Source organism: Melospiza melodia, chromosome 1 (genome assembly GCF_035770615.1).
Source record: "Melospiza melodia melodia isolate bMelMel2 chromosome 1, bMelMel2.pri, whole genome shotgun sequence".
NCBI lineage: Eukaryota > Metazoa > Chordata > Aves > Passeriformes > Passerellidae > Melospiza > Melospiza melodia.
In genome coordinates this window covers 32,180,078-32,192,529 of record NC_086194.1, presented here as the reverse complement: position 1 = coordinate 32,192,529, position 12,452 = coordinate 32,180,078, and the positions used below count along the sequence as shown (strand labels likewise).

Sequence of the window (12,452 nt, the reverse complement as noted above, 5' to 3'; positions counted from 1 at the left end):
ACTTACTTAAATGTTAGAAATAGATCTTAGCATATACAGGAGGAACACTGCCTAGACAGGTATTTCCTATTCATTCTTCTGCTGAAATTTCAATTTTATTTTTGGAATCATAAAATGATATAGTTTAGAAGGACCTTTGGGGGTAATCCACTCCTACTCTCAACTCAATACAGGAATAACTTCAAAGTTGTCTTTGAATTCTTCATGATCAGCCCCCATGTCTTATTTCCTAAGCTACAAATCAATTAACAGCAATCAAGAAGTACTCATAAAAAGTTCAAATACATTATTTTGCATTTGTTAACAATTAATTTGTCCAACTGTAGAGTTATCCATTCAACAACCCCATGAGCTCTGGAGTTTATTATCATTATGAGTAATACCTGCTAGAAAATTAAAAATTAAAGCTACAATTCCTTAGAAAAGTTCATCAGGTGGATCAGCAAGGGTATGAATCAGTTATAAAAATAGCAGTTTTAATGGCATCCTCCCACCATGTAAAGGGAATCCTGGTTGAATATGCAGTATGGATTTTAAAAAGTGGTTAGTAAAAATATTCATAGTAAATGACAGTATGACAAGTTTTGACTTGACACAGGAAACAGACAAATGCAAAGGAATTGCAACTTCACCTATAGTGCAGAATTCTCCCTATTAGGAACTAACACAGCTGAGAGAAATACTGCTGCTAACAACACCCAGAAAAATGCATGAGGAGAGGAAAGGGGAAGTAAATAAACATAAAAAAGGTATAGTAAACAAATGTAAAAAAATGGGAAGTAAAAAATTGCAAAAAAAGGATGATTTGGATTTGGAAGCTGATTGATTGCAAGGTCACCTAAACCAGGAAAAGGTTATTTGAGATACTGTCAGGCAAGGAAAAGAGATATATTAGTGTTTTTTTCAGAGGAGCACATTAAAACAATAAAAGATTCTATGAGTTTCAGGGGTGACTGCTGTGTATTAAAAAAAGCAAAAAATATAAAATCTCCTCAAAACAACACTAGAAGGCTATTTTTGTCCAAAAGTGTTTGTACTTAGTGGACCTATATCAGTATAGACGTGTGAAATAAAAAACATGATGCTTCCATAAAACTGTCTTTTAGTGCAGATAGCGGCTTCATTAGGGTAGATTTTGATGTAAACGGGCAACTCCAAGGTCATAAGGCTAAGGCTGTTTCACATGGAAGAAAAATACCTGCTGTAACAGCTGATGGGATTTTTTGGGTGGGGGTCAGAGGGATCAGAAGATAAAGCGAGATGGTATAATCTATCTTTGTTTAGCCATTAAAACTGGATCTCCTTTACATCAAGGAAAAAATGGATATTAAAATAGCAGGAAGAAAACCAGGAAATTCCTGAAATAAAGAATTAAATTATAAAATACCATAACTCACAGGCTTGCAAGAATTTCCATAAAAGTGAATGTTGTCATTCTTTTAAAATGCCAGTTCAAGAGAAAGCAATGAGAATAAATGCCACATTACAGATTTGTTCAGCCTTTATTGCTTGATATCTTAAATTAGGAGGTTACAGATCTAAATATTACCAACAAAAAGGTCTGAGGCAAAGTCAAAGTCTTTTAAAACCTAATTAGTGTCACAGCTTTCAAAGCATTTGAAGATTTCTTTGCTTAGTAAGGTTGATTAGCTTGCAGCAGAAACTCCTTCCACCCACCATCTCCCAAGATACCATGAGATGTCTTTGTATCAAGAGTGCTTTGTGCTGCAGTTGCTCCATTAAATGCGTACTTACACAGCAAGTAATCCCTCTCAAAAGTTCAATAGATACTTGATGACAAGTGGGGTCCTCAATTACATCATTAACTCACAAGACACTTGCCAGTAAAAGACTAAACAAAGTTTCCTCTTCTATGTGCATGTGAGCACACGTGTACCCGTGTTTGTGGGTCTTTCAGAAAATCAGAGGAGATTTGATGCTGCTTTTATCGTATGTTTAATGACAAATGTTAATGCAAATGAACGTGAGCTTCTAAAGCCCTTTCTGGATGTTATTGCTGTACTGCAGTAGGTCATTACTGGTGTAAAAACTTGGCATATATTCCTTGGAAAACTCACAGTCAGTTACTTCCATCAACCACCATTCCAATTATTAGTTATAATGTGCCTAGATGGCTTTGAGGAAATTCAGTCATTTTGGGTAAACAGCTTCATGGGCTGCCACCCAAATTGCAGAATGTTCTTCAGTACATTTGTGGGGAAAATTATGATAATCCCTAATGAGAGCATGCCTTTAATATTTGAACTAGGTAGTAATAAAATCAATAAAAATAAAAATAAAACACGTTAAAATAAATAAATAAATGAAAGTTAATGAAATTAGGGGACTTGAGGTGTTAGTGAATGAAGTTTATTAATCAAGCCATACTTACAAGAAGCTTTCCCTGATGACTTCTAGTTATTCTACAGCTGCTGCTAATTCAGAGTTAGCCTGAGCCACTGCACAATATTTTGGTTCTCTCTCAAAATACACCTTGAAAAAGACATATCACATTAGTACATTAGAGAAGAAATTGGTCCCACTTTATCGCAAAAACTACAAACTATTCCTGATTAAAGACTTCAAGATAATCCCAGTAGTCTTTCATTACATATCTTTGCTTTAGACCCATTTTTCTACAAACCAGTGAGGCAGGCAAAGATTTTTTTCGTTACTGACTACAGAAGATTTTATGGTAATCTATAGAAGAACATTTTTAGCAAACTAAATGCCACCTTAGTGGGTCTACTCTCCAACTAGAATTAATTTATAAGGATCACTTTCATGATTTTAGAATGCAGGTGGAAATGAGACAGGCATTACACTTGAGTAGATTTTATCTACAATTGATAAGTTTTTTACTGTTCAGTAATTAAACGAGCATGCTATAATACTAGAATGAATGGAGAAATCCTGCTGCCAGGTGCTCCAGGGAATCACAAGTGATAAGCCCTGTCTCATACTCCAGACAGCCAGAGCCAGGATGGATGTTTCAAGTGAAACATGTACATCTGGAGAATATTTTCCAACTGTTGCATTGTAATGACAGCTGAAAAATCCTGGACAGCTACATCTTTTTTACCACTTCCTAATAAAAGGAAATACATGCAAACATACTGCCAAGTACTGAACCCTTCCCACTTGGTCTCTAGTGGTTGTTACAAGCTCCCCAAAACACTAAGCTGAGCCTAATAAAATAATAAAAAAAATCATTATTGAAATTCCCCCACTAGGGCTAGTTCAAGAGCTGATATATACATACCTCACTGATTTTTACTGTATTGATGGCCCAGGAACAGAGACCAGCTGCTGAAAAGGATTCTGTATGAACATAATTTAGTTTGAAATGTGGATCCTTCAAGTAATGTTACTTGGCGACCTTCAGACAATGCTGAGAAATATGTTCCTTATCATAGTTGATTAAATCTTGCCAAGAGTCATCAACCTATGAGAAGTTCTAGTGTATATAATGTGCAATTTTTTTGAGAAGCAGAAGCTAAATCCTACCATCACCTCAAAGGTAAAACTGGAACTCTGCACTAGCTAATTGATTTAGAAATGTTGTTCAGTACAAGGCAAAAATATTTTCCCCAAAATACAGAAGTATTCACTGTCACAAATACAATCTGTGATTTATGTCTTGCTTGGGAAATTAGGAGGAAATTGGATAAATATAATGAAATGTTCTCCCTTTCGTTTTCTCCTGGTTCTGCATTCAATAAATCCCAGTGGTGCTCAGGCTGGCTTGAGTTTGTCACCAAAGGTACACAGAAAAGAGCGATGCAGGGTCAAATCTTCTCCCCCTAAATTCAACCTGCAAGAAAATGAAGATGTGATTTATTTTCTTTTTCTCTGACTCTCTTTTTTCACTGTTATTTTCTTCTTTAATCTCAGATATTATCTGATGTGAAATTAGATATAAAAATCTCAGATATTATATGATCTGAAATTTGATATTTGCCTTTCCTATAAAGAATTTTGTGGCTTTCCACCTTCCATCCTTAGGTCCTTTCCCTTAATGTGACAGGACGTTGGTTTTGGCTAGGGTAGAGTTAATTTTCTTCACAATGGCTGGTTTGGAGATGTGGTTTGGATTTGTGCTGAACACAGGGTTGTTGATAATGTAGAGATGTTTTAGTTATTGCTGAGCAGGGCTTGCACAGAGCCAAGGCCTTTTCTGCCTTTTGTACTGCCATGCTGGTGAGGCTGGGGCTGCATGGGAGGCGACACAGGAGAGTTTCAAATCTTAATCAGTGACACAGACAGTGGGATCAAGTTCACCCTCAGCAAATTTGCAGATGACTCCAAAGTGAGTGGTGTGACTGCCATGCCTGAGGGATGGGGTGTTGCCTAGTGATGCAGGGCAGAAGAGCAGGTATCTGTACCAAAAAGCTGGGGGATATTAGGGCAATGTGTTACTCCTGAGGAGTGACTGAACACAGGGGGGAACTCAGCAGCCCATGCCATTGCAGTAGGAAGCTGCAAGCCTTTCATGATCTAGGTTCAAAAGCAAAATCTGGAGCTAAACAAGAGAGTGAAGGCTTTTCGCTAAGATTTTGAGACCCATGAACTTTTTTCCCTCACTGCCCCTTCTTCCCCTTCAAAGGGTTTTCTTTTAGATAATTAGAGGAAGTACCAAGAAGGCAATGACTGGTTCAGTGTTGCACTGGAGCTTTCCCTAAATAGCAAAATATTCACTCCAGTTTTGAGGTACAGGAAGACATTTAAAATTTGTCAAACCAGCCTCCATCTTTTGCCAAATTTGCCTTCTTTTTATTCCTCAAGTCTGAAACCATAGGTCACAACAAGGGAGGGAATGGGAGAAATGGAAATATCCTATATGGAAACACTGTACTTAATTTCAGCTTTGGAAATCGAATAATCATCAGTTAAAGCAGCTTTGTCAAGACACTTATTTTGGCTTAACAGTGGTTTAGATCAGTGACTTTACATCAGTTAACATCAGTCTTACATGAAATCTGAGTGCCTTCACCACTTTCTGCAACAATTTAATTACCTGTTTAAAAGCAGATTATGATTTCATTGGTGCAAATTTATGTGGGAGAGTAAACCTGGGGGGCATTCTGTATCATCAGCAATTGTGTATTTGGAAGATTACCATACACACTTTTAAAGATATATTGCCTGAGGCTGAAGTCAGTTATACTTGGTTCATCCTTATCCTTGTGCCTCATGCTCATCTCACAGACTCGTTTCCTGTCAGGTCTTGCTTAAACCTAGTTTAATTACAGAGAAGGAAGATATTACAGTGTTCAAGATGTTAATACTTGGATCAAGCACTCTGCATTGGCAGTAACAAGCCTCTGTAAGAATTTAATACCCTTACAAAACCCGTTTCTACAATTGTTGGGGACATTTTCCATGTCCACATTTATTAGATAAGACACACACAGCTACTGTCTGTGGGAATAACAAATATTAAAATCAATTTGCATTACATTATAAATGACAAGTTACTAATCAAGTTAACTATGTCTCTCATCTCCTGTGATGCAGCTTTTATAATTTGTTCCTAATCCTCAGCTAGTGTCACTGTCACACATACACCTACACCACGATCGGCATATTTTCTGTCTTTAAAGGGGCAGGTCCTGTTTTAAAAGGCAATGGCATGCGCACCTTCCCGTGCGAGCTGCTGACAACATTCAGAGCACAATAATGGCCACCAAAATGACAGCGGTGTTACTGCCCACTATTTTAAAACCTTGCCAGTGTAATTTTCATGGTACAACCCTTGTTTATTACTATAAGGTGTGCAGCCCTGCCACAGTTATGTGGAATGCAGACTGACCTCAATTTCCTAATAAGTTGGATCTAAAGTGATTTCCATTCTTCACCTATTCTTTCTTAAGTAATACTTCACTCCAAGTCAATACCTCCAAGGTATTTATTTGCTTAAGGTTGTAAAACTCAAAAAGCTCTTGTAAGCTCCAATTTAAAATCTATAGAACAGGAGAGCAAAAATAATTTTTTAAAGGGTGACATATTTTAATCAATTAGGAAGAGTCTTCACAAATTACTTAGCTAAAGATGTATTCTCATTTGCTGGGCTTTTTTTGGTAACAAAAATGAGAGAAGATTAGCGTTTAGAAACTATCGTTAGCCTTATGAAACAGTTTTAGATTAATGTAGCACAAAATGACACTTTCATTTCTAATGAAAACATTTCAGAAGTGCAATAAAGCAATGAACAGTGGCGTACAGTAATCATTAGTGTCAGGCGCTGAACTTCATACCTGAAATAAAGTGGCCCAAAGATGTGATTATCTCACAATAATCACTCTGTGTGTTTCACCTAGCTGCTTAATGAAGTAATTAAAATTGTGTTAAGGGTGTATTTTGAACATCCAAATTTATCAGAAGCATATGGAACCAATAAAGAAAAAGCATCACATGGAAAGTGTTTGGTAGGATGTTGAACTGTTGGATCCCATTTGTACAAGTTTAATTAATTGCACCATTTAGACTTGAAACTTCATGGCCATTTTTAAGTCCTACGCGAGATATGGATCAGCAAAAGGCTGAAGTTAGCATAATCCAGAGAAATATAAAGGTCCTGATCATGTCTTCATTTATCTCAGTATCAAAAATTACTTTTCTCTCAGTAAAATTAGGATTAGACACAAGGTTTTTGGAAAGGCATTAAATATCATCTGGTGGTAAGTATTTAAGAAACAGAATAGAAGAAAATGAGAGGCCATTTTGAATGTTTAGATAGGACAGTCTTCCCTGCTGATCAATATCTGGAAACTACAAAATCTTTGGAAACTTGAAGCTTCCATATCTCAAAATCAGGCTATTAACAACTATTACAAGTCAATTAGGAACTTCTTTCTGCACTAGTGGTCAATGACACAATGTACAAGAGATTTTGTAGCCAAATCCCAGATTTGAGTGAGCCTTCCAAACTCTAAAGGCAGAGGAACTTCACTTTACAGCCCTCCATACTCCTGGTGCTTTATTTCAAAAGCCATGCTTGCAAATGTAGATGGAAATTTTAGACTCCTGATGGAATTATGCATTTCTGTTCATTCTGTGGTGAACAGTAAAGCATGTGAGCCTCTGAGTTTCCAACACAGATGTTGATAACTCATGCTAATAGGCTGAACTGAGAGAAAAAGAAGGAGAGTCAATGCTGAAGACACATATTGTCAGGAATGCTATTATAATCTTAAGATTCAAGGTTTATACCTTGTAAAATGGTGGAATGAACTGTATCAATTGAGTTGTTCAATTTACCTAGAGCCCCAAAGCCTTTAGAAACCTGAAGTGTTAAGATATGACTCTTTGACTTTACTGTATTAAAAATAGGTCTGATTCTCAAGATCCACATCCATTAAATGCTTGAATGAGTTCAGTATTTATTGTTCTTTCATCTCATTAAAACAGGTAAAAGGTTAGGAAAAGGCATAATGTAAAGAAAGGTCAAGTGGTAATCATGGTGTGAAATGCTGTTACACATGTAAGTATAATAATTCTTTAGGCTTATGCTCCCTGGAAAGGAAATTGTTCAAAACTGTTCACCTAAAAAGGTTTATTTTGTGTTAAATATAGCTCAACATCAGTAAATGGGAGAATTAGACTGACCTTTAGCCTCTCTTCATCTGCAAAGGCCTTTTCTTGGCTCAGTTTCTCAGTCTGAAACCCTATCTTAGCAATCAAAGCTTCAGTACCTTGATTTTTCAGTTGCAGTTCTGCCTCTTGAGTAGCAAGTTTAGATTTTAGATCTACCTACAGGGCAAAAGTTAATGCATTATTCAGAACATTAGGCATAGTTCTGAGATCCAAAAGCTGAACTGAAAACAAAACTCATGTTTTGTGGGTCACTAACAAGCAGCATTGTCTTTTCATTTTTTAATGTTTTTTCCCGTTTGTACCTGACAGAATTTTGTGGACATAAATGATTTAATAATGGCAGCCTAAGCCCACCGACCACAGACCCCAGGGCTCACCTGAGATGCTCAGATGTCTGTCCTGCTGCTGAGGCTGGGGCTGCAGTCAGGGGCTGCAGCGGTGCAAAAGAGGCGCAGCTGCTGCCCGAGGCAAAGGCACCAATGCAAGGGCAGAGGGATGCCCTGAAAAGTGCTTGGTATTCACTCTGAGCACATAACTCCAGCAGAGCCTTGCTGAAAGGATGAGGCACACTCAGAGACTGCTGAACAAAAACTACCTGTTATTGTGCTGAAATAGCAATTCATTGCCTGCCAGTTGAGAAGCTCGTGTAAAAATATCCAGCAACAATACCTCCTCACATATAAAGAAACTTTTTCAAATAACTGTGAGTTTGGCATGGTTTGGGTTTTTTTTTTTTTGTTTTTCTGCTAGCCTACCAATCATTTTGTCTGGAAGCTAATCAAGATATATTTTAACCAGAGGAGTCTTGGTAATCTGATCTGGATAGGGGTGATAAAACAAAGTGAAAGACAAATGTTAGAGGGTTTAAACTTTAATCACACAGAAGCTGTTGAGGACTCTCCTAATTTGGTGGGCTCCTGAAATCCTACAAAACGAACCAAATTTACCTTTTCAAAATTTGACCATTTGATTTGACAGAATATATGTAATACTGAATTTTACCAGACAACTGTAGAGATCCCAAATCTCTCCACTTATTTATTGTTCAATTTGTTTGAGCTGACTTTATGTCTTTTTCTTTAAGGAAAATACTAAACAATGCTTCATTTGATATTCTTCTGTAAAGCTCCAGAGTGCAGGGTAAAAATGGCTCAATGTTCAAGTGCCTGGCTAGAGATAGAGCCTGGAGTTGTGGGTCTGTCAGCCAGAACAGCATGCAGCACATGAAATTGTCCAATTACCATTTGGGCCTCATCAAATTAGAAATCAGAGAAAAAAGAGCATGTTAATAATTTACTACCAGGGGCTACTTTATTAAAAACAGACTTTAAAAACTCAGCCACTCTTTTCTGTTGACCATTTTTTGGAAGGCCTTCAGCTGACAAAGCGGGAATAAACCTGCCAGCTCCCATTATTAACCTCATGTAGCAGCATCAAGATGCAATATTATGCAAAGCCTGCAGCTGAGCATTTCTTTTTGTCTAAAAACACACAGAATTTTAGTTTTTAATAAAGAAATAGCTGGATTATGGTTTGTCTTCAGAATTTGCAAGGGAGATTAGGGAACATGTGTGTGGGTGGGATGGGGTGAAGGTTTCTAAGCAGTTTCCCCTCCTTTCTGTCTTTGTGGGTTGGTCAACCCCCAGTGAACTCTAAGCAGAAGCACTGACTGGGGTGAAGTGGCACTAGCCTCACAAGCAGGTGACAGCACCTCATGGAAAGGCTTCACACAAAGGCTTCCTCCTGCTTTCATTATTCCTCAAAATTCACAAGTATGGAGCTGCTTCTTCTCTTTCTCTTGGATTTAGCTTTTACTGAGGCACTTAGGCAGTTGCTTCCCTCCCACCATTTTGCAGTAGCCCCACTACATTCCCCCTACCTCTAAACTTTGTCCTTGCTTAAATAGATTGTCTCCTGTCTCCAAAGGCAGCTAAAGAGCTCAAAGAGTTTCTACTAAAAAAAAAAAAAAAAAAAAAAAAAAAAAAAAGGGGGAAATATATAAACTCCAGCTTCAAAAATCAGGTAGTGTCAATGAAACACAAAAATGCCACTCCACAACCAATCAGTCTAATGAAAAGGTGATGATGATTTGCAATTAAACAAAGATTATTTATAAAGAATGAAAGAAAATGATGTGACTTTCATAGTTTACCTGGAAAGCTGCTGGCTTCCCTCTTTCTGAAGAAAGCTTCTGCATGCCTTTACCAAGTGTTCCATGTGTCATGACAGCCTCTTGTTTTGTATTTTGTCCAGGAGGACATTATAAAGCATGATTTACTCCAGAAAACTATTTGGAGTGGTGTAGTTGTACTGCCTATTGTACTTGGCACTCAGGACATTCACACTGGTGTGGGCAGAAGCCATAAAATCCCCATAAACTGTGGAGTTCTGGATGAGTGGCTGTACATACCCAAGGAAAAAGAACAAATGGAAACACAGGAACAAAGAAATGCTTCCAAAATTAAGTATATCTATAGAAGTTGTTTCTAAGGATGGCTCATTAACAAAACTCTCCTTCAATCTACCTTAAATATAATGCTGTCATTCACAAAACTCTCCTTCAATCTACCTTAAATAGAATACTGTCAGCATGTAAAAAACATTAAAGCAAAATGAGCCTTCCCCAGCTGTTTTGCATATAAATTAATTAATTTTGCACTGGCATTCATCATCACCACAGAAGCTCAGTGCTTCAACATACTTTATTATTTTTTTAATAAACACTCCTAAAAACTAGGAACAGAGATTAAACCAGTTCACTATACTGCTACATGCAGAGTTAATATTCTATGGATTTTCTACTTCACCTCTGGAACTCCTGTCGAAGAGAAATCCTCTGTAGGTTAAAGGAATACAGTAGAGTGGTTGCTCTAATCACACTGGTCCTCACACACTTCCTATATCATCAAATTCCTGTTTGGAGTGCAGTGTATTTTTGCCATCAGCTTCAGTTTTAACAGAACTGGACACCACAATTTATATTTCCAAAGTTGTACCACCCCTGCTTATCTGTGCTTCTGAAAGATAGACTAACAAACTCTAATGAGGGCAGGATTTAGACCACTGTGGAGTTCTCCCTCTAAAGCTGAGCCTCTAGACGCCATGAAATGTCAGAAAATCAGCAGCATTTCTGTGCTAAAATTACCTTCTATCAGCTTCAAGGGGTACCAAGCAGAAAAGTAGCTATTTCTCATGGAGTTCAGATTCACTCCCAGCTGTGGCAGTGGAGGCTCTTCCCTTTGTGCCAGCCAGGCGTCAAACCACCAACCATAACTCCAGCTGCCAGCAAACCTCAGCACACTGCAGAAGGGGGCCCAGAGCTCTGATGTGGCCCCGTGGTGGGTCCCACACAGCACCACATGGGGTTTCTCTCTCACCACAGAGACCAAAAGGCAGCTGGAGGCTGGAAATATCTCCTCACATACTATGTAAAAATCAAAACAGGCCAGGCACATTTAAAACAGCTCCAGATGGCCACTGAGTCATGTGTTTCTGAGGAAAATGAAGAGATAAAATGCCTGTCTTCATTCACCTCTGACAGCAAGAAGAGGGGTTCAAGATCAAAGTTCAAAGGTTCATTTTCTAAATTTGTTGAAAACTGGACAAGCAAATACAAGATATCACTCCAGTCCTTTGAATTACAGTATACTTTCCCAGGATAAACAAATAGGAAATCTCCAGAATTAATTTCTGTTTGTTTCGAAGGACCCTATCCACATATACTAATAGCATAAATTCACATACATGTCTAAACAAGAGTACTGTATGCAAAATTAAAAGGGTAATACTAAGAAAACCCATTTAACTCCATCACTGTAACTAACTTTCATTTTGTCCTCTATGACTTCTAGCACACTTAAGCTTTATCATTTGTGGAGTCACATCTCCCTCATTTTAATGATTATTTATTGCATTCTCTACAAGACGAACCCAGTCCAATTAATCAAGGGAAGCCTAAAAATCAATTAATATGAATTAAATGAGCTACACCAACTCTTAGGAAAGTCACACATAATTTACCAAAGCATTGTCAATAATGCTTAGGGAACTTTGGGAAAATTGCTCATGAGTGGCTGTTGATGCAGTCAAATGTTTTAAGCCTACATCATTAATATTGCAATCAGGTTGATGCAGAAAGGCTTGCCATTTTTCTCAGTAAGAAAACTCATTATTTCCTTGTGCCTTTTCAGAGCTAGTTTAGAAGAATACTTATTTCACCTGTGATCAGAAAAACAAAAATTAAAGCAAGAACTAAATAAAGAATGATTTGCATTTAGGGAAAGCAGAGGCAAATTGCTCTACAAATAGGAAAAAACCAGAACATCATTAGTGGAAGCAATGTAGTACAAATTCATCTTTTAGAAAATCGTTTGTAAAAGCAAGGCTAGTCAGCAGGAATAGACATTTTATGCAGATTTGAGCAGCATTTAGCTTCCAACTGAAACGCATTTCAGCCCTTTTCTCCTTTTTTCATTGTTTGCGACACACACGCACCCTGCAGTACCGCTCTTCCCAGTGAAAGACAACCTCCTCACACATGATCCTTATGAGAGGTCTCTACTCAGCAGCCCTGAAAGGCCCTCTAACAACAGTTTCATTTGTAAATCAGTGAGGGACGGAGTGGGCTCCGGTGGAGCTGGAAGTGGCCCGAGACAACTCGTCTCAATGGGGCAAAATAACTATTGTTATGGAGCTTAACAAAATGGCACAGCATGGGAGCCACGCCGAGCCAGAGAGCAGCTGGTTGTAATTCACACTGGTTTTCAGAAAACACTAATCGTTCCCGAACAGACCTCTTTGAGGATTGGTCTTCCCTGCATTTTCAATTTGTCACTTTCTCTTATGATAAGGTCAGC

General features: G+C 37.9%; 1 protein-coding gene across 1 annotated transcript in view; it reads right to left on the bottom strand.

The window, feature by feature from the left end:
• The window catches only part of DNAH11 (dynein axonemal heavy chain 11), a 98,666-nt gene that overhangs the window by 45,630 nt on the left and 40,584 nt on the right, over positions 1–12,452 (bottom strand). Inside the window, 1 exon segment of the mRNA XM_063148425.1 lies at positions 7,609–7,752. Coding sequence (XP_063004495.1) covers positions 7,609–7,752 — 144 coding nt within the window.